The sequence below is a fragment of the Podarcis muralis genome, chromosome 9 (genome assembly GCF_964188315.1).
Source record: "Podarcis muralis chromosome 9, rPodMur119.hap1.1, whole genome shotgun sequence".
NCBI classification, from domain to species: Eukaryota; Metazoa; Chordata; class Lepidosauria; order Squamata; family Lacertidae; genus Podarcis; species Podarcis muralis.
Genome location: NC_135663.1, coordinates 76,365,941 through 76,388,951, shown reverse-complemented (window position 1 = coordinate 76,388,951; position 23,011 = coordinate 76,365,941). Strand labels below are relative to the sequence as shown.

The following is a 23,011-nucleotide window of genomic DNA, read 5'->3' as shown; positions in this document are numbered from 1 at the left end:
AATGTTATTAAGGAGTATGTAAAAATGGATTATTAACAGGTGAGAATCTAAAGTCATAATATATTAAGATAAAGGATTCAGATAAAAACAAAGAGGGAAAGGATTTGCTGAAATAACTAACTGAACTGGAATGCAAAAAAGGGAGGTGTGAGGAGGTCAGGGAAACAAGTGAATGAAAGACAAGATATGGAAAGACTGATTTGTTTTTAATTGTTATTCTATTTTTTGTATTTTCTTTTTTCTTTTTCTTGTATTATTGTAATTTTGTTTGAAACTTTAATAAATATTATTTTTTTTAAAAAAGGAAGAAGGCCTTTCCCATGACCTGCTTTTAACAGGAGATTATAAGAACTGAAGCCTCCGGCATGCAAAGTATAGTATCCTAGAGTTGGAAGGTTCTCCAAAGGTCCTCTAGTCCAACCCCCTGCTGAAGCAGGAGATCCGCTGCCACTGGATCCCGCCACCTTCTGAGACAGTCTGTTCCATGGAGCAACACCTCAGGCCATCGCGATGTTTTCTTTATTTTTATTATGTATTTTGTGCTTTGCATATTGTAACTTTGTGCGGTGCTCCGCCCTGAGACCTATGGGTATAGGAAGTATGCAAACAACAACAGCAACAACAACACTCTCAGGTAGCATTTCAAGAGGAACAGCAATGAATGGTGCCCAGTATGCATAAATCCTTGTGGTGAGTGATCTTTCTCTTGCAACAGAAACGGAGATATTATTAACACCGAATTGCAGCAAGATGAGAGAAAGTAGCCGGGCAGGACAGGGAACAGCAATGCCAGCAGAGAAGCTAGGAGAAGATAAACAGAGCAGCTATTTTCAGCAGCTCCCCACTAAATCAAGGAAATAAATGCAATGGTACCTCGGGTTACATACGCTTCAGGTTACAGACTCCACTAACCCAGAAATAGTACCTCGGGTTAAGAACTTTGCTTCAGGATGAGAACAGAAATCGTGCTCTGGCGGTGCAGCAGCAGCGGGAGGCCCCATTAGCTAAAGTGGTACCTCAGGTTAAGAACAGTTTCAGGTTAAGAACGGACCTCCAGAACGAATTAAGTTCTTAAACAGAGGTACCACTGTACAAATACCTCGGGTTACAGGTGCTTCAGGTTACGGACTCTGCTAACCCAGAAATAATACCTTGGGTTAAGAACTTTGCTTCAGGATGGGAACAGAAATCGCAGCGGGAGGCCCCATTAGCTAAAGTGGTGCTTCAGGTTAAGAACAGTTTAAGGTTAAGAACGGACCTCCAGAACGAATTAAGTTCTTAAACAGAAGTACCTCGGGTAACAGGTGCTTCAGGTTACAGGTGCTTCAGGTTACAGACTCCACTAACCCAGGTTAAGAACTTTGCTTCAAGATGAGAACAGAAATCGCAGCGGGAGGCCCCATTAGCTAAAGTGGTGCTTCAGGTTAAGAACAGTTTCAGGTTAAGAACGGACCTCCAGAACGAATTAAGTTCTTAACCTGAGGTACCACTGTATTTAACTGACCAGTCGTGTTGCAGATAGCTCAGTTCTGGTCCTCCCACCAATAAATCCTCGCCCCCCCCCCCCCCAACACATAGCTGCCAACCTTCCCTTTCTTGCGGGAAATTCCTTGTTGATCCCTTATTTTGGAGGCTGCTGATCCCTTATTTTCAAATTTGAAAGTTGACAGTTATGCCCCGACATAAATCTTAGCTACGCCCACGGGCGCACACAACAATCAGGAAGCCTTTCCGTTTCTATGAAAACGAAACCTAAAAAGCAGACGTTTCTGGGCAGCCTCCCTCCTCCGTTAAGAGCTCCTCTGGAAGAGGAAAGAGCTTCGTGGGAAGACAAGGATGGCTCAGGGGACCTCAGCATCCCTCTCCGAGAGCCAGGTAAGACCCTGGACTTGTCCTGGGAGGACTCGGCTGAGTTTCAGGGAACAAGGAAACTCTCGGGGGCATTTGCAGCCAAGGCATCCTTCGGAAGCTCTTTGCAGATTTGCTCCACTTCCGTGCCGTGACAAGAGATCAGTTTTTAGGGGGTCCAGCTTTTAGGGGGTCCTCAGTGCGCCCACCCCTCCTTTTCAAGCTACTGCAGCCCAGAGGGAGCTGTTCCTCCCTCTCCATTCCTTTGCCTTCTTTTGCATGGTGGGAAAAGGGAGCGGGGGGGGGAGGAGGGGGGGGAAGCTGCAAGACCAGAGACGCTCAAGGATGGTAGTGCGCCCCCCCCCCAGCCCTGGCACTGGTCCTGCAAGTGATACGCTCTAACATAGGAACTTGTGTGTGTGTTAAAAGTAGAGGAGAGGAGGGTGAAAGCGAAGGAGGTGGGGGGGGGGGAGAGATATAGAGAATTAAGGACAGGGCAGGGGGGGGGGACTCGGTTCAGTAAGGAAACCCAGCCAGATGGACGGGGTATAAATAATTTGTTGTTGTTGTTTACAGCTAAATCTACCAAGTTAATGTTTTCTGGACAATAGTCAAACCGAAACAGAGCTATTCTCTAAAATTTCCAGTTGTCCAAATTTTGCAATGTTTACAGAAATGCATATTTTACCAGCGAAAATGAAATGCAAGCATGCATTATGCTGGGAGGAATTGCAAAAATGTGTGCATTAGTCAAGACTGCATCTAAAGATGTGTTTATTATGAGAAAACTGCACTAAAGTGCTGGTGAATTTTCATGACAATTTAAAAAAACAAAAAACCCACAAATTCCTGCAAAATGTGGAGAACTGGATTTAAGATGGGGGAAAATGAGAAACTGAGGGAAATGAAATTGGCTTCCATCTGTAATACAGGGCTTGGTGGGAGTGAGGCTCTGAACAGAATCAATATCACAGTCACCAGAGTGGAACCAGCAAATACTCTGTCTTACCCAGGAAAGGGATTTGCTCCAATCTAAAAGTGTTTTGGGAAAAGGCATTTTTCATGCCCGCTATTGGAGGCAGTAAGACTTTGCATACCAGTCACAGGGGGCTGGGAGTTGTGCTCATGTCCTGCTTGTGGGTTTTGCAAAGGCATCTGGTCTTCCACCCTGAGAAGAGGATGCTGAGCTAGATGAACCATGGGCCGGATCCAGATTCTTACGTTCTTGTGTGTCCTTGCAAGAATACCTTCATCTTGGTTTGGTCCTTTTCTTACCTCAGCAGGAAGCTGAAAGTTATCAGGAAATGAGTAATTATTAACTCATTCTGCCTTCAATTGTGTTAGGCAATGCTAAGTACATAGTTTCCATTATAAATAATAATTCATGCCCTGCCTCAACCCGAAACTGTAAAAAGGAGAGCTCAGGGGGGCATATAAGGTGTTGGGACAACATCTTATCTTATGCCCAGCCATGTGCCTTAGTGCTCTGATACAACTGCTGGCTTGTGTACCTTGTAACCTGATCTGTGCTTGAGCCAGTTGTGCATTTGGCAACAGTGGCAGCTGAGAGGCCAAGTGTCAGGAGAGGCTCCCCTTCTCCAAAGGAGTAGGTAGCCATGTCCTCTGGCTCAAGAGGATGCAAACCCTAGGAACACCTGAGCGCTGAAGTTCCAAGATCTGGGACCAGAGCAGCAACCCCCTCTGAGAAAGGCCAGGCCTGTGAGTCACTAAACCCCTGGGCTGCTTCAACAAAAGCCGGTTCTGGGCCAGGAGATTCAGCTGCAAAGTGGGGCTTGTGGGATCTCTGATAGACAATGTAGATTCACCTTTGTTTTCCAAAATGTGCAGTTACAGAAAAAATGTCATACAGAAATGTGTAAGTTGGGGGGAATTTGCAGCAAAATGCTGATGATTCCCACCCCCACCCCCCATTTTCCTATCCCTACTTGAAGCTTAATGGGCACCTTCCAAACTATTGCCCCTTATCCTTGTTTTTTCACAACAGGAGATGGGTGAATTACAGTTCCTCTTGTGTGAGAGTTGCCAGGGGGAAGTTCAGAACCCCAAACTCCTGCCATGCCTTCACAACCTGTGCGCCCAGTGCCTCGAAGAAAACCAGCCCAGTGGTCACTGTGCCATATGCAGATCCCCGTACTCTCCGCCTGAACTGAAGCGCAACAAGCTCTTTGAAAACCTTCAGTCCCAGCTGAGCATCTTCCAGAAGATCAGCCAAGGCCAAGAGTTGGCCTGCAGCTGTAGCTCTGAGAGAGAGGCGGTGTTCTGGTGTTCCGAATGTGACTGGCACTTTTGCGACGGCGTGTGTTTCACAAACCACGAGAGAGTCAAGAAGAACAGCCTCCATGAAGTCAAAACACTGAAGAATCTCCAGGGCATGTCGAGCGCAAAGTTCCTTGCAGAGACCAGAAAGCAAAGTGTCATGAACTGCCCCAAGGAAAACCACAATAACGATACTGCAAGGTAGGTGGTCCGTCAGCGCTTCGTTCTCGGTCTGAGATCCAGGGCCGTCTTAAGCATACCCTGCGCTGTGGTGCCAAGATCCCTTTGGCGCCCACCTCCCCCCCCCCCCCCATTTCCAGGGATGTTGACCTTTTCCCAAGCCTCTGCAGGGATCACTCTCCTCCCGCGAAGGCTTGGGAAGGAAGCTGCACGCCCACCAGCCATATGGTTGACGAGGCACAGCTGGCGGGCGGGCAGGGAAAGGGGAGGCCGCCGGCAAAGCCGCACAGCTCCCCCACTCACTGCGGCGCCCCTGAAAGTCTGGTGCCCTGGCACAATGCACCACTAAGCCCAATAGGAAAGACGGCTCTGCTGAGATCTTATTTTGAGTGCCAGGGTTGAGCCCACTGTTCCATCCTCTGAATGCTTGTGGGTTTCCTCCCATGGGTGTCTGGTTGGCCACTGTGAGAATAGGATGCTGGACTAGATGGGCCATTGGCCTGATCCAGTGGGCTGCCTCCAACGGAATCCAACTTCCTGGATTCAGACGGATCTAAGGATGAGGTTTCCTTTTTGACTGTCTGGTCTAATTTTATTTTATATACAAATACAGCAGCTCAGAAGCATCAGGTTGCATGTATTTATTTAGAGCATTTGTGCCCTGTGGTTGAGCCAGAAATACTCCCAGAACAGATTACATACAATCAAAATGAGCCAGTACCGCAGGTCTATGTGAGTGTCTGGGTTCAGTAAACATTCTTTCCCTCTCTGCATGTTTTATCATCAACTCAGTGCATCAATATTGGCAATTGTGACAACTTATCTTTTTAAAAAGGATGCGGGTGGCACTGTGGGTTAAACCACAGAGCCTAGGACTTGCCGATCAGAAGGTCGGCGGTTCGTATCCCCGCGACGGGGTGAGCTCCCGTTGCTCGATCCCTGCTCCTGCCAACCTAGCAGTTCAAAAGCACAAAAGTGCAAGTAGATAAATTGGTACCGCTCCAGCGGGAAGGTAAACGGTGTTTCCGTGCGCTGCTCTGGTTCGCCAGAAGTGGCTTAGTCATGCTGGCCACATGACCCAGAAGCTGTACGCCGGCTCCCTCAGCCAATAAAGCGAGATGAGCGCCGCAACCTCAGAGTCGGCCACGACTGGACCTATTGGTCAGGGGTCCCTTTACCTTTAGCTTTATCTTTTTAAAAAGAACTAATTTTTGGTGTTACTAGAATTTAAAATAATCATAGTGAAAAAACTATTAATAATAATAATAACTATGAGCAGCAGTCCCAATAAGCAAAGCCAATGGCATTTGATTTACAGAGTCTATTGCAATGAGTGTAAGCGGCCCATGTGCGTGGTTTGCGCTACGCTGGACAGCAAACACCAGAGCCAGCACTGCGAAATACCGGACGAAATCAAGCGCATGCAAAACGAGCTGCAGAGCATGCAAAGAGAGCTCAAGAAAAGCAACCACAGCGAAGCCTACCGCAGCCTCCAGGAGCTGGTGGCAAGCATGGAGAAGACGAGGAACGAGACGAGGGAGCTGATCCAGCAACAGATTGGCAAGATGGTGAAGGTGCTGCAAGAAAAGGAGGCCAAGTTCCTAGCAGAAGTGGAGGACCAGCACCAGCAACAAGTCAAGGATGTAGAGAGAAGGCTCAAGGACGTGGAAGGCCTGGTCAAGAGGATGGCATCCAGCGAGCAGCTGGTGGAGAAGATGCAGCAATATGCCTCTGACCAGGTGGTCTTGGAGATGCAACCCTACATCAAAAGTTCACTGGAGAAGCTCAGAGATAACCAGCCACCAGTTGTCAATTTCCAGATCCAAGCGAGTGACTTTGCAGAGGTCAAGATCCAGCTCCAGGCTCTGTATGAAAGAGTGACAAAGGCCAGAGGTGAGAGTCTTGAAGAGCAATGACTGGCTGGTGTGACTGGCTAGGAGAGGAAGTGAGCCCAGTGGCAGACCTCCTGCTCTGTGTGTGGAAAGGCCTAGGCCCAGTGGTGGAACCAGGGCAGGACTTCTACACTGGTTCTTTGCCAGAGCAAAGAAATAATCAGAGCCACCTTGTTGGTGTTTCCTCTTACACACCCGCCAGTCAGAAGCTCTCAGCATACTGACTGTCATAGCTCATGTGCAGAGAGTTTTCAACTTTCAGAGTATCTAGATTGAATACTTTCTGCAGCTCGTCTCCAGATAGGCAGAACAAAAATATCTGCGCAGCTGCTGCCCACTTTTTGTGTGACAGATTTGCACAGATTGTAAGAGGTCATTTTTTTTGTATGCGGCCATCACTGTGACAAACTTTTGAGTGAAGGAGAATTGTTTAGCTGGTAGGCTTCAGGGTGGAAGTCTAGAGACCCCATCAACAGAATGAGCAGGAGGGGCCCCCAGGATCCCAGGTGAAGGAATGCACATGACCCATCTCAAAAAGTGCCGCCCATAAGACCATTAAGCCCAGAGTCTGGACTTAATGGAAAGGTGCATGCTCTAGTTATCTCCCACTTGGAGATAACTTGCAATGCGCTCTACGTGGGGCTACCTTTGAAGGTGACTCAGAAACTGCAATTAATCCAGAATGCGGCAGCTAGACTAGTGACTGGGAGTGGTTGCTGAGACCATATAACACCGGTCCTGAAAGACTTATAGTGGCTCCCAGTATGTTGGTGCTGACCTTTAAAGCCCTAAACAGCCTCTATCCTGTATACCTGAAGGAGCATCTCCACCCCCACCATCCAGCTCAGACACTGAGGTTCAGCGCCAAGGGCCTTCTGGCGGTTCCCTCACTGCAGGAAGTGAGGTTACAGGGAACCAGGCAGAGGGTCTTCTCGGTAGTGGCGCCTGCCCTGTGGAATGCCCTCCCAGCAGATTTCAAGGCAATAAACAACTATTTTACTTTTAAAAGACAACTGGAGGCGGCCCTGTTTAGGGAAGTTTGTAATGTCTGATGCTGTATTGTTTTTAATATTCAGTTGGAAGCCGCCCAGAGTGGCTGGGGAAACCCAGGCAGATGGGCGGGGTATAAATAATAAATTATTATAGTCTAAAATTTTCCTACCTGCACCACTGGCCCTGGTTGAAATCCTGGCATCTTGACACTGCCAGCAATAGCAGACAACACACAGCTGCACAGACCAGTGGTTCGACTCGGTATATAATTTGTCACCTAATCTTAGGTGACAAACACGGATGCAATGTTTTGCTGATACTTCATCCCTGCCCACAATTTGACAAAAGCTGGATGCTCCCAGGTCTACTATGCAAAGTCATAAGAAAAGACTGCTGGCCCAGGCCAGAGAGCCATCTCGTTCTCACCGTCAGCCAACTGGCTGCTCTTTGCAGGAAGCCCCCAGAGCAGAACCCGGGCGCAAGAGTAGCCCTCCCCTCAACCGCAGCTCCCACCTACTGTTGCTCAGAAGCAAGCTGCCTCTTACAGTTTGTGCTGTTGCAAAATGGAGATGGTCCTAAGAAGTGAGAGTCTGTAGGATTTATGATTATATAGAACAATAAGGATGATTGACAGGAAAGTTTAAAAGGTGTTTTCCTTAAAGCTTTATGGTGCAAGGATAGTCAGTTTTATAGAATAGTAAAGTTTCAAACTGTCAAAACAAAGTTTCGACTGGCCCGTACGGGCAGGGGTACCTTTACCTTTTACCTTTAAAGTTTCAAAGTGAAATACATTCCTTAACATTTTGTGCACTGAATAGGAAGATGGAAAACTAACAGAGATATGCCAGTAACGGCTGCAAGATTGAAATACTTGGTGATTCTGTCTCTGAATAGGAACAGACCAGTTTGCTCCATTTTCTAATTAATAATGCCTCACTCTTTTTTAGAAGCTGTCCCAGGTGGACCGGAAACTGCACCCAACCAGGTGAGAGCTGCTTTTGCATACATTGGGACTGGGGAACAAGTGAGCCTCCAGACGCTACTGGACTCCAGTTCCCATCAGTCCTAGGCGGCATGGCCAATGGCTAAGGATGATGGGAGTTGTGGCCCTACAAATTCTGGAGGGCTGAAGGTTCCCCCATCTCTGGTGTTCATCTTGAACTGTCGTCTCCACATTGACAAACTCCAGCTGCATATATAAGGGATCTTTTCAGAGACGCCACTCAGGAGAGAAGAGAGTTTAAGGGAGAAGCTGACAGTTTAACCATTGGATAGCGAATGGGGTTAGATAGGCAGGGCAACATGCTTTCGAATCCTTGAGCGGAAGTGAAATCCCATCAGGGGCTGAATGGCTTGGAAAATATGCTCATAGAATTAGAATCCTAGAGTTGGAAGAGCCCCTGGGGGTCATTGTCATGACTGAGTTGAATAGGATTCAGAAGGCAGCAGTCTGATTGGTTCTAGAATAATAGGATCCAAAATGCAGCAGTCTGATTGGTCCTAGAACAATAGGATACAGAATGCAGCAGTCTGATTGGTCCACAGGAGCCACCCAATCCAGCTCCAGGTGGAAGTAAATCCGCAACCTGATTGGCCTATAGGTGAATCCCGGAATTAGCCAATCATGTGGGGCCCATTGTGTAAATAATGTATATAAAGCAGACATCCTGGGGGAACTTCCATTCCTCCTCACCACTATGAGCTGAATAAAGAGCATGAAATCCACTCTCAACTCTGAGTATTTTCAGTCATCTAGTCAAAGGCAGTTCACAGATAAAACAGAAACAGCTAAAAACTGGGGAGGGGGACATCCTTAAAAACATTTAAGCGTGTGTGTGTGTGTGTGTGTGTGTGTGTGTGTGTGTGTGTGTGTGTCTAGTAAGATATACAGATTTTTGCAATAAAAACGCCCCAACACCAGTCCTTTCCTTAAAAACAGGCAGTTCCCAAAAGCCTGTTTGAAGAAGAAAATCTTTGCCTGCCATCAAATTGGGCTGCTTAAAATTGTCTGTAAACGGTGTATGTCTTGAACTAAGTTTTTGTGCCTCACTGTGGAAACCTTCACAGAGTGTTCAGAACACAATTAGATACACACATTGGAAGTGACTCCTCACATTTTGGACCTCTGGGGAGGGAATGAGTAGAGCCTTCACCTTGCTACTGTTTTATTATAAACACTACCACAAATAGCTAACTTCAGGGTATTCATGAAATAATAAGGGGGGTTTTCTCTAGTAAAACACTCATAAAACTGTTTGCATTACCCATCCGCAGGGAGGGTCTGAAAAACAGCCTCCCCGCCATATGGTGGCCAGAAAGACAGTGGCCAATGCGTTGGCCAGAAAGACAGATGCCAGCGACCCAGATAGCCCCAGCAGCAGCAACTCAAGCACCAGTAATCTGGTAAGTCAGAAAGCACAATTCACCTCCCTCTGTTCCCCTCCCACTGTCCTGCATTCTCTGGTTGTGACGAATGTGGGAAGGGGGCTTCCTTCTAGGGTGTGTGTGTGTGTGTGTGTGAGAGAGAGAGAGAGAGAGAGAGAGAGAGAGAGAGAGAGAGAGAGAGAGATTGGAACAGTAAAAATGTGGGATAATGCTAGGAATTGCTAGGATAATGTCTGGAATTTCCTGGTAAAGGTACCCCTGACCGTTAGGTCCAGTCGCAGATGACTCTGGGGTTGTGCGCTCATCTTGCACTATAGGCTGAGGGAGCCGGTGTTTGTCCGCAGACAGCTTCCAGATCATGTGGCCAGCATGACTAAGCCGCTTCTGGCGAACCAGAGCAGCGCACGGAAATGCCGTTTACCTTCCCGCCGCAGCGGTACCTATTTATCTACTTGCACTTGACGTGCTTTTCGAACTGTTAAGTGGGCCAGGAGCTGGGACTGAACAATGGGAGCTCACAGGGATTCGAACCGCCGACCTTCTGATCAGCAAGCCCTAGGCTCTGTGGTTTAGACCACAGCGCCACCCACGTCCCTGGACATACACATAATACTGCAGTTGGAAGCAGTTTCTGGGTGGAAATTGCAAAAATGCCAGTCGGATGGCAACCCATGTCGGCAGTGTTGGTCTGGGCAACTTTCTTTAAATTAGCTTTAAAGCTCAACAGCTTCAGGCAAACCCCGCCCCCCCAAAAGCTCAATAACTTTTGCGTCTGGATTTTATGGCAACACTATATGATGTGGAAGAATCAGAGGGCTCATCTATACTTCCCCTACTTCCAATACTTCTCAAACATATTCTGTACTGATTTATTATCCTGTGTCCAATACCTGATTTTCTTAAAATCAGTTAAGATTTTTATTAAAGTTTTGTTGTGATACAGTAAGGTATAGAAAACGAATGTAAATAAAAAACAGAAACAGCTACCCAAAGTAAAAATAGAATACGGAGCCCTCTCTTAAAAGTAGTTCTCTCATCTCTCACCCTGGGAAACCAGCACTTCCCAGTTTCTCATCCAGCGTCCTCCATCAACTATTTTCCATGGCATGCAGTCCCTGGACGCTAATAAAGATCCCAGACATGGGACTCGAAAGAAATAAGGACAGAAAATGAAGAAGAGAAAGGGAGGGATAAAAAGAAAGAAGCAGGAAGAAGAAAGGAAGGGGGGGGGGAGAAAAGAAAAGGAAACAAATAAAAATAAAACAGACTTCCGATTTTCCATCTGCCAGTTACATAAATAAGTTATTTAAGATATGCACTCCATGATAGCATCCATCTTCTCCACTTTCTGTTAAACAATATTTCTTTTAAATTCAAATGTCTCAAAATCACTCATTTCTTTTCCCCACAAAAATGCAAAGAGCCCAAAGTAGTAGTATTAATAATATAGTAGTAAATGCAACTGTGTTCAAAGATTAAAACCTCTCAGCTGAAAGATCAAGAGGGAACTTGGTTCACTTTTTATTAGGGGACAGGTCCCCTTAACATTTCTGACAAGATGGTCTGCACTGTCTTTAGAGTAGCATTTTCAATGAGAAATATTTGTGGGCCTAAGTTGAATTCTTCAGAAGAGCAAATTTTTATTAGATGGAATGCCTAACTTTAACGATTATTTTAACTGCGTAATATTTTTGTATGTGTGGTTTTGGGGTTTTTTTGTATCTCACTTTGTAGTGGCTTTCGCTGCACAAAGGAATTAATTAATTAATGGCCATATCATCCTATTCCGTGCTCTTGTCTCCCAGGGCCACCTCCCGAAGTCACCAGCAAAGAGGAACTATGCCTACCTGGAAAGGGCTGTCCAGACCCCTACAAAAGTGGTGAAAATGGAACATGATGATGATATTGCCAGATCCAGGCAGTTGCCTAGCAACAGGAGGCTGGAACAAACTTGGACCAGTTCTCAATCTCCAGGATGCTCCCCTTCCACAGGGAGCAGGGACAAGGCAGGAGAAGGCATGGACAGCTCAAAGTGTCCCCCCATGTCTGACCCAGAGCTGTCTGAGCCAGGTACAGACAGAAGCTGCTGTTTTACTCAGGGATTCTTGAGACCCAGTCACACATTTTTGATATCTTTTTTGAGGGGGGCGGGATACTAATGGCTTCTCATTGTGAGAAGTGAGCTTCTCATTGTGAAATCGACAGCCTAAAGAAGGCTGAATTGTTTAATCCAGGTATTTTTATTTATCTGTGGCATTCATATCCCACCTTTTTGGCCAATGAGCACCCCACCTCCCCATTCTTAGGCTGAGGGGCAGGGACTGGCCTCAAGTTACCCAGTGAGCTTCATGGCTGAGTAGGGACTTAAACCCTGGTCTCTCCCCGGTGATCTTCTGACCAACTACTACACCATACTAGCTCTCAAATAGTAACATTGGTATGTCGTCAGCAGGATTTGAACCCGTGGGGCGAGATCCCAGTGGATTTCTAATCCATCGCCTGAACCACTTGGCCACCAAGTGTGAGGAACCTGGTGCCCTGCAAATGTCGTTGAACTACAACTCCCACCCACATCCCTGACCATTGAAATCTAACAGCCTCTGGAGGGGTGCGGTCTCCCTACCCCTAGTTTAATAAGTCAGGTCACGTAGTGCATTGAAACCTTCTCTATTGATTAAAAAGCACCCACAATCAATCAGGTTTTCAAAAATACAGTGGTACCTCAGGTTACATACGCTTCAGGTTACAGACTCCGCTAATCCAGAAATAGTACGTCGGGTAAAGGACTTTGCTTCAGGATAAGAGAAATTGTGAGGCGACAGCAGGAGGCCCCATTAGCTAAAGTGGTACCTCAGGTTAAGAACAGTTTCAGGTTAAGAACGGACCTCCGGAACGAATTAAGTTCTTAACCTGAGGTACCACTGTATATATTTTTAATATACGTACATACACAAATCTCGGAAGAAGCATTACCTGAAAGAAAGGCAGGAATGCCTCTTTTAAACTGGAGCCAGCTGTGAGAGAAGTGTGCCTCGTCCAAAAATAATAATGTGTTTGTTTGTGTGTACAGTGGTACCTCAGGTTAAGAACTTAATTCGTTCTGGAGGTCCGTTCTTAACCTGAAACTGTTCTTAACCTGAAGCACCACTTTAGCTAATGGGGCCTCCCGCTGCCACCGTGCCACCGCTGTGCGATTTCTATTCCCATCCTGAAACAAAGTTCTTAACCCGAGGTATTATTTCTGGGTTAGCGGAGTCTGTAACCTGAAGCGTCTGTAACCCGAGGTACCACTGTATATTGTAACTTAACATTAGAAAGTGCTTTCCGATACTAAGAGCGACTTGGCAGTGGGAAAGGCCAGCGCAAAAGGCTAGCCTTCATTGTATGTCCGGCTTTTCTCTTGCAGGTGATGCTCCTGTGAGCATTTCCTCGGGAGACGAAATCACCGACGACGAATCTGTGGTGAGTGCAGAGACCCAGGTGCTGCCACGCTGTCGCTTGGTGCCCTCCTCACTGCCCCCTGGACAACGGAGTCCCTTGTGAAGGCCGTGGTCTCACAGCACGTTGGTGGCCCTTTTCAACTATACAGAATAATAAAAGAGCAATCCTTTTCTTGCACCTGATTGTGACATAGGCGCAGCGACGCAAACCTTCGATGTTCGTAGAATTGCAGAGTTGGAAGGGATGCCAGGAGTCATCTAGTCCAACCCCCCTGCAATGCAGGAATCTCAGCTAAAGTATCCAAGGCAGATGGCCAGCCAACCTCTGCTTTAAAACCTTCAAGGATGGAGAGTCCACCACCTCCTGAGGGAAATTGTTCCACTGTCAAACAGCTCTCACTGTCAGAAAGTTCTTCCTGATGTTTAACCAGAATATCCCTTCTTGTAACTTGAAGCCATGGGTTTGAGTCAGTACCATATTTACATATAAGCTAAACAAGCTATAGCTTAGGGCCCCACTCCAAAAAATATACTTTTTCTTAATTGTATTTCACTAATAATATACTTCTTAATTGTATTTCAGTTCAACAATTACTTGGATAAAATACATATTTTGTTATGTGCAAATGGCTTTAGATACCTATTAGGTCCATAAATTTCCATATAGCATATATTCAACAGACACACACAAAAAAGCAACATTTTGTTGTTGACAAAGGACAGCTGGACATATAAAGGGCCCCATTACCTTCAGTAGCTTAGGGCCTCATCAACCCTAAATCCAGCCCTGGTTTGAGTCCTACCCTCCAGAGCAGGAGAAAACAAGCTTGTTCTATCCTCCATGTGACAAGCCTTGAAATATTTGAAGATGGTTATCATATCTCCTTTCAGTCTCCTCTTTTCCAGGCTAAACATACCCAGCTCCTTCAACCACTCCTCATAAGGCTTGGTTTATAGACCCTCAATCATCTTGGTGGCCCTCCTCCGCACACCTTCCAGCTTGTCAACATCCTTCTTAAATTGTGGCGCCCAGAATTGGACACAGTATTCCGGGTGGGGTCTGACCAAGGCAGACTAGAGTGGTACTGTTCCTTGCCTTGATCTGAGCACTAGCCTACAATAGCATTCACCATTTTTGCTGCTGCATCACACTGTTCATTCATGCGAAGCTTGTGGTCTCCTAAGACCCCTGGATCCTTTTCACGTGTACTGCTAGTAAGCCAGGTGTCGCCCATCATATATTTGTGCATCTGGTTCCTCCTGCCTAAGTGCAGAACATTTGTACCCATTGAAATTCATTTTGTAAGTTTTCAGTCCAGGTCTCCAGTCTGTGAAGGCCCTTTTGAATCCGGAGTCTGTCTTCTACGGCATTGGCTACCCTTCCCAGGTTGCTGTCACCTGCAAGTTTGATGAGCACCCCCTCATTTCCTTCATCCAAGTCATTTGGAAAGATGTTTAACAACAATGGGGCCAGGACAGAACCCTGCGGCATCCTATTTGTCACTTTTCCCCAGAATGATGAGGAATCACCTTAATGGTCCACTTTGTAAATCAGCCGAAAGGTGATGTTTGAGTACAAAAATCTTACTCGTGACATTTTCACTGCAATTCCTAGGGGTTTGGACCAGATGACCTTTGGGGGCAGGGCCAGATTTATGTACAAGCTAAACAAGCTATAGCTTAGGGCCCCACTCTCTTGGGGCCCCCCCAAAAATATACTTCTTAATTGTATTTCACTGTTAATATACTTCTTAATTGTATTTCACTATTAATATACTTCTTAATTGTATTTCAGTTCAACAATTGCTTTGATAAAATACATATTTTGTTATGTGCAAATGGCTTTAGATACCTATTAGGTCCATAAATTACCATATAGCATATATTCAACACACACAAAAACAGCAGCAATTTGTTGTTGACAAAGGACAGCTGGACATATAGAGGACCCCCATTACCTTCAGTAGCTGAGGGCCTCATCAAACCTAAATCCGGCCCTGCTTGGGGGTATCTTCCTTCTTGACAGTTCTGTGATTCTGCGAATAAAATCTTGTTAGTCTTTTAAGTTGTCACAATGCTCTTTTTTCTGAGTCGTGGAACCCTCCGTCCCCAAGGCAGCAGTGCAGTGGTTGTGGCTGGGGGAGGGAGGTGAGTCAGTGGCCCATAATCTCTGAAGTGTCCCCCCCCCCCACTTGTCTGTCTTCTCGCCAGGAATCTAGCTTGCTACGGGACATCAGGAACAGATCACAGAATAGCCAGGAAGAACGCCTGAGGCAGGAGTTTCAGTTGGGGCAAGGGACCATGGTGTTCTTCGACCTGAAGCTTCTACGTAAGGGGCTGAGAGCCACTTTTGAAATCAGATACTGCAAAATTATCGCTTGGGAAGAAGGGGTGGGGGAGAAATTCAGCTCAGTTTGCATTTGAAGGCGAATCCACTTGATTTGCACTTTCCAAAACAATGCATAAACCAAAATCCAGCCATTCTGCAAAGTCTGCGCTTCTGCACAGTCTGAATTTTGCAGTGCAGTTATCCAGCCAAGTCACGGGCACAAAATTGCATATCCCAGGGTAAAGTGTGCATAAAAACACGCATGTATTGCTTAAAAGGATATATAATAATTTATTATTTGTATTCCGCCCATCTGGCTGAGTCTCCCCAGCCACTCTGGGCGGCTTCCAACAAAGATTAAAAATACATTAAAATGTCACACATTAAAAACTTCCCTAAACACAGCTGCCTTCAGATGTCTTCTAAATGTCAGGTAGTTGTTTATCGCTTTGACATCTGACGGGAGGGCGTTCCACAGGGCGGGCACCACCACCAAGAAAGCTCTCCACCTGGTTCCCTGTAACCTCACTTCTTGCAGCGAGGGAACCGCCAGAAGGCCCTTGGCGCTGGACCTCTGTCCGGGTAGAACGATGGGGGTGGAGATGCTTCTTCAGGTATACAGGACTGAGGCCGTTTAGGGCTTTAAAGGTCAGCACCAACACTTTGAATTGTGCTCGGAAACATACTGGGAGCCAATGTAGGTCTTTCAGGACCGGTGTTATGTGGTCTCGGTGGCCGCTCCCAGGCACCAGTCTAGCTGCCGCATTCTGGATTAGTTGTAGTTTCCAGGTTACCTTCAAAGGCAGCCCCACGTAGAGCGCATTGCAGTAGTCCAAGCAGGAAATAACTAAACCTTGCACTGCTCTGGCAAGACAGTCTGCGGTCAGATAGGGTCTCAGCCTGCGTACCAGATGTAGCTGGTAGACAGCTGCCCTGGACACAGAATTGACCTGTGCCTCCATGGACAGCTGTGAGTCCAAAATGACTCCCAGGCTGCGCACCTGGTCCTTCAGGGGCACAGTTACCTCATTCAGGACCAGGGAGTCCTCCACACCAGCCTGTCCCCCAAGAACAGTACTTCTGTCTTGTCAGGATTCAACCTCAATCCATTATCTGCCATCCATCCTCCAATTGCCTCCAAGCACTCACACAGGACCTTCACTGCCTTCACTGGTTCCAATTTAAAAGAGAGGTAGAGCTGGGTATCATCCGCATATTGATGGACACCCAGCCCAAACCCCCTGATGATCTCTCCTAGTGGCTCCATGTAGATGTTAAAAAGCATGGGGGAGAGGACAGAACCCTGAGGCACCCCACAAGTGAGGGCCCAGGGTCTGAACACTCATCCCCCACACCACTTTCTGGACACGGCCCAGGAGGAAGGAGCGGAACCATTGTATAACAGTGCCCCCAGTGCTCCTCTAGATAGTCCAGAATGATATTATGATCAATTGTATCAAAAGCCGCTACAAGAAAGTATTATATTCTGGAAAACTGGTTTGCTGAAATGTGCAGATTGGGCAAAACTGCACACAAATGTGTAGATGAGGAGAGATTTGAACTAAAATGTTGGTGGCTTTTCATGAGGAGTTTCTCTTTTTTAAAAAACTACAAACTGATGTGGAATTGTGGAGAACCAAACCTAAGACTGGAAAAAGAGAAACCGAGAGAAACCAAAATTGGCATATGTTCCCATCCCTATTCACTATCTGGGAGTGAAGGGAGAGGCTGGCGTATCAGAGGGGCATCGGGAAAGGGGCTGCTCACCTCCTGCCCTCCTTCCAGCAGGGAAGATGCTACCAACTTTTTCTTCTTCCAACATACATTCCAATGAGAGCACAAGCTGGTATCAGATCAGATCAGCCTTCTGTTTTCCAGTGGTGCCTAGCCAGGGGCCACAGGGGAAATCCACAAGTACCTGATGATGCCACAAACCCACCTTGACTTGGAGGCTCAGTCAGGGCAAGGAGAAAGCTGACAAGGCTCAGGTCCTGTGGCAGGTGGCCTGTTCCGGTGGGTGGGTGTGTTTGTCATGCACATACCCTTGAAAGTCTGGGGGTGCTCCCACATTGGGAGCCCCTTTCCCCAACTTCGTAGAAAGGGATATCCTGGCCACCTTGTGGTTAGATTACTGTGATGTTCTTTACGTGGGACTGCCCTTGAAGATAGTTTGGGGACTGCAGCTAGCGCTAAAGTCTTTTCGTAAGGCCCTTTGAGGTTTCCTCCAATCAAGCAGTGTTTAAATTTAACAAAATACAGTGGTACCTCGGGTTAAATACTGAATTTGTTCCGGAGGTCCGTTCTTAACCTGAAACTGTGCTTAACCGGAAGCACCACTTTTTAGCTAATGGGGCCTCCTGCTGCCGCCGCGCCGCTGGAGCCCGATTTCTGTTCTTATCCTGAAGCACTATTTCTGGGTTAGTGGAGTGTGTAACCTGAAGCGTATCTAACCAGAGGCACCACTGTAGATAAATAATAATATAATAATAATAATTTATTATTTATACCCCGCCCATCTGCCTGGGTTTCCCCAGCCACTCTGGGCGGCTTCCAACTGAATGTTAAAAACAATATAGCATCAGACATTAAAAACTTCCCTAAACAGGGAATCCTGTTGTCCTCAGTTGTCTTTTTAAAGTAAAATAGTTGCTTATTGCCTTGACATCTGCTGGGAGGGCGTTCCACAGGTCAGGTGCCACTACCGAGAAGGCCCTCTGCCTGGTTCCCTGTAACCTCACTTCTTGCAGTGAGGGAGCTGCCAGAAGGCCCTCAGCGCTGGACCTCAGTGTCCGGGCTGAATGATGGGGGTGGAGATGCTCCTTCAGGTATACTGGACCGAGGCCATTTAGGGCTTTAAAGGTCAACACCAACACTTTGAATTGTGCTCGGAAATGTACTGGGAGCTGATGAAGATCTTTCAGGACCGGTGTTATATGGTCTCAGCGGCCACTCCCAGTCACCAGTCTAGCTGCCGCATTCTGGATTAGTTGTAGTTTCCAGGTCACCTTCAAAGGTAGCCCCACGTAGAGCGCATTGCAGTCTCAGTCACCAATCTACTGTAGCTGCCACATTCTGGATTAATAAAGAGGTATAAGGGCGCTTTAAATGTATGGTGGTGATCTGATCTGAGCTTAGCTATGGTCTTTCCGGCTACAAGGTGTGCTGATGGTCACTAACTCAGGTGGTTTCTAAGCAGGGAGGAGCAAGGGTATTGCAAGGCACTTAAAAGATGCAGGAGCACAGATTCATGACACCCGCTGATTGGCCTCTGAGCAAACTGGATAACCACAGTGAATATGTTTGTAGGGAAGCGGAAGGAGATCAGGTGCTCACACACACACACCCCGGCGTTGCCTTCTAAAAATACCCTTAAAGCTCGGGGGGAGGAGGTCAGTCTATCAATGGCATATGGCTACCTGGAACGTAAGAGCCTGCTGCGTCAGGTCAGTGGCCCATCCAGACCAGCATCCTGTTCTCACAGTGGCCAACTAGATGCCTCTGGGAAACCTGCAAGCAGAATTTGAGCCCAAGAGCAACTCTCCCCTCCTGCTCTTTCCAGCAGCTGGGATTCAGAAACATCACTGCTTCCAACAGTAGAGACAGAGTAGTGGCATCCTAAAGGTAAAGGGACCCCTGACCATTAGGTCCAGTCATGGCCGACTCTGGGGTTGCGGCGCTCATCTCGCTTTATTGGTCGAGGGAGCCGGCGTACAAGCTTCTGGGTCATGGGGCCAGCATGACTAAGCCGCTTCTGGCGAACCAGAGCAGCACACAGAAACGCCGTTTACCTTCCCGCAGGAGCGGTACCTATTTATCTACTTGCACTTTGACGTGCTTTTGAACTGCTAGGTTGGCAGGAGCTGGAACCGAGCAACGGGAGCTCACCCCGTCACGGGGATTTGTTGGGTTGAAATAACGAGAGACAAGTAGCGAGTGTCATCTGGGAGGCATCTCCTGAGCAAGTCTCAAGGAGCCTCTTTTATTGAATATTACACCATTGCTACATATGTGCTTATTGCTGATTGGTTAACACAAGTACAAAGCAAAAGGTTGCATATAGGCATTAATCACCAAAGGATTAAATGGTGGGAAAGGGAACACAGAATTGGACAGGCGTGAAAACCTCCTTATTAAACTTTTACTAGTGATTGATATAGCATTCATCCGTAGATGTGGTCAACTATGCATTAAGAACAAGTCAGGTACGAACTCAATGTGAACTGAACATTCTAGGAATGTTTCAGCTTAGAACGGTTTGCGCAGCATCATATGCAGAAGTGAAGCTTTCCTTCAGGGATTTGAACTGCCGACCTTCTGATCGGCAAGTCCTAGGCTCTGTGTTTAACCCACAGCACCAGAGGCATTCTGGCTAGTAGCCATTGGCAGCCCCCTCCCCCTCCATGCATTTGTCCAGTTCTCTTTAAAAGCCACTGAAATGGGTGGCCATCCCTGCCTCCTGAGGAAGCAAGTGCAAGTGCCATAGTTTGAATTTGTGCCGTACGAAGGAGGACTTCTTTTCTCTGTCCTGAATCTTTCGGCATTCCGCTTCAAAGAGAAAAACAACTACAGTAGCAGACTTGTAGAAGACATCTGAAGGCAGCCCTGTTTAGGGAAGCTTTTAATGCTTAATAGGTTATTGTATTTTAGTGTTCTGTTGGAAGCCGCCCAGAGTGGCTGGGGAAACCCAGCCAGATGGGCAGGGTATAAATTATTATTATTATTATTATTATTATTATTATTATTATTATTACTACTACTACTACTACTACTACTACTACTGCAGACCATGTCTGGAACTATGTTTTTGGCAGAAGAACCAGGTCTGGGAACATAAGCCTCCAAACATTCTAGTGTTATGAGAGAGGGGGAAAGACTTTTCTCTATTCACTTTCTCATGCCATAGTTGGAGGCGCTTTGCCACTGAACCCCAACTCAGCCATGAAGCTTTCTGGATGACTTTGGGTCAGTCACCGCCTCTCAGCCCAACCTACCTCACAAGGTTGTTGTGTGGGATTAAATGAGACGCGGGGAGAACCATGAAGAAAAAAGGTAGGGTATAAATGCAATAAATAAATGATAATAAATAAATCAGCAACCCATTTGGCCTGGCTTCTTGCCTGAAATAACCTGATGGCTCTTGAGTAATATTTATTTACAGTGGTACCTCGGGTTACAGACGCTTCAGGTTACAGACTCCGCTAACCCAGAAATACTACCTTGGGTTAAGAACTTTGATTCAGGATGAGAACAGAAATCGCATGGAGGCAGCGGGAGGCCCCATTAGCCAAAGTGGTACCTCAGGTTAAGAACAGTTTCAGGTTAAGAACGGACCTCCGAAATGAATTAAGTTCTTAACTCGAGGTACCACTGTATTTGTGATGCCCATGCCTCTGTGGTCAATCTGGACTAACCTCCTCTCACTGCTTTTTCAGCGGGTGACATCCTGCACCTGGTTGCCCTAGCAGAAGAAGCATACTGCTGCTCTGTCATGATCCGGCCGCTGTTGCCTTCCTCTGGCGGAGATGCAAGAAGCAAATTCTCCGAGACTGGGCTGGAGGGGTTCTTCGACTACGTCTGCTCCCTCTCCCTGCCCATTTTGGTGGGGTATGACATCTGGTCTGTGGACCATCTCCCAGCCCTGGTTGGCGCCCTGCAAGCTATCAACAAGGAGGAAAGATTTGAAGCCTCCATCTTTGGTTTCATCGATGCCTTGCCCCTCATTAAGGAGAAGTTCCCAGAGTTGCCCAGCTACACGCTGAAAAGCCTGGACTACACATATCGCTGGGGCGACCTGAACGACACGCGGGCCGACGACTGCGCCAAGGCCCTGAAGGATTTGTGTACTGTCTTGGAGGTTAACCCTGTGATGGAGAGAAGGACAGTCATTGCCTACTCCAACATACGGTCCTACGCCTCCCTGCAACCCCTCCTGTCGCAGAAGCTCCTCTCTGAGGCCTCTGCAAAGACCTTGGCGCTGCACAATGTCTGCCTTTCCATGCTCCAGCACATCTACCAAGAAGACCCAGAAAGGGGGCTAAGCAAGTTGTGCAGGTTCCTGAATCGCCACCGAAAGGACACGGAGGAGAAAATCCAAAAGCTGAGCAAGATTCGCTTCTACTTCCAACAACTGCAATTCGGCTTCTTGGCATCTGCTGCCGGCAGCAACCTCCTAGAATCTCAGAACTGGAAGGGACCCAGAAGTCATCTAGTCCAACCCTCTGCAATGCAGGAATCGCACCTGAAGAATCCCTGACTGTCCGGCCGCTGCTTAAAAATCTCCAAGGAAAGAGAGACCATCACCTCTCATGGGAGTCTGTTCCACTGCTGAACAGCTCTTACTGTTTTTGCGAATCTTTAGTCGGAATCTCCTTTCTTGTGACTTGAAGCCATTGCCTGGAGTCCAACCCTCCAGAACAGCAGATTCTACAATTCTATGCTTCTACCATGTTAATGAAATAAGTACTAATTATTTTTATTTTTATTTTTTTACTAAAGCAAATCTTTATTTTGCAATTAAGCAATTAAGATCCACAAGTAAACTGTGTTTTTTTCTTCAAGTTTGTGCCTAGACAGCTATTTGTCAATCAAAATGCAGTCAGGGAACCATAATAGAAATACTCACACTGGCCCAAGCATAAAGAGAAGGGAGGGAAATTAACTCAGTCAACCTGTAACATCGTTCCATGCAGCTGCATGAGTTGATAAGGGTCAGCCATTATCACCAATCTCTGGGCCATAGCTGTCCACTTTTCCCTTTTCTTGTGAGGAATCCTATTCAGAATAAGGGAATTTACCTTTAAAAAGGGAAAACGTTGACAGCTATGCTCTGGGGTTGACTCATCTCAGCACTGGAGTTCCATTTTCAAGTCCAGCTGAAACCTTTTGAGTAGAGCTATCTTTGTCCTTTTTTATATATATATAAAATTTTTATTAGGGTTTTTACATTACAAAATAGAAAAAGAGAAAAGAGAAAATACAAAATAAAAATGGTTAAAAACAATCAATCTTTTCATCACATTATTTTTCATTAACTTGTTTCCCGGACCTCCTCATACCTCCCTTTTTTGTATTCCAATTCAATTTATTAGTTCAGCAGTTTCTTTCCCTCTTTAATTTTACCCTGATTTTTAATCTTAAATTATTTTAATATTAAATTTTTACTTATAGAAAATCTTTTTTTTTCATATTCTTTTATGCCATTACAGCTAGAAACCACTTAATTTCAATACAACATCATTCTAACATTCATTAATTTTACAATATTTCTGTAGATAATCTTTAAACTTCTTCCAGTCTTCTTCCACCGACTCTTCTCCCTGGTCTCGGATTCTGCCAGTCATTTCCGCCAATTCAGAGCTATCTTTGTCCTCTAGGACAGGGTTGGGGCCCCTATGGCCACCCACATGTTGCTGAACTAAAACTCCCACCATCCCTGACCACTGGCTATTCTGGGCAGGGTTCATGGGAGTTGAGAGTCCAACAACCTCAGGTCCCCAAACTTTCCTACCCAGGGGCGCCGACTTATAAAAAATATTGGGGGGGCCCATACCGACTTATAAAAAATATTGGGGGGGGCCAAGACCTCCAAACCGCTGCTGCTGGGGGAACGAAAGGGGCGAGCCCCGGGCTGCCCCGACCTTAAGTGAACCTGTGAGGGCCCGCCCTTT

The 23,011-nt window shown here is 46.6% G+C and overlaps 1 protein-coding gene across 1 annotated transcript; it reads left to right on the top strand.

The window, feature by feature from the left end:
• Nucleotides 1–1,601: 1,601 nt before the first annotated feature.
• Nucleotides 1,602–22,269, top strand: LOC114604613 (protein PML-like). Its single transcript, XM_028744881.2, is given in 10 exon segments — nucleotides 1,602–1,875; nucleotides 3,854–4,326; nucleotides 5,624–6,198; nucleotides 8,138–8,175; nucleotides 9,465–9,593; nucleotides 11,381–11,645; nucleotides 12,982–13,037; nucleotides 15,227–15,344; nucleotides 20,777–21,477; nucleotides 21,479–22,269. Coding segments are annotated over 10 exon segments (2,433 nt in total). The 5' UTR covers nucleotides 1,602–1,836; the 3' UTR covers nucleotides 21,518–22,269.
• The last annotated feature ends 742 nt before the right edge of the window (nucleotides 22,270–23,011 follow it).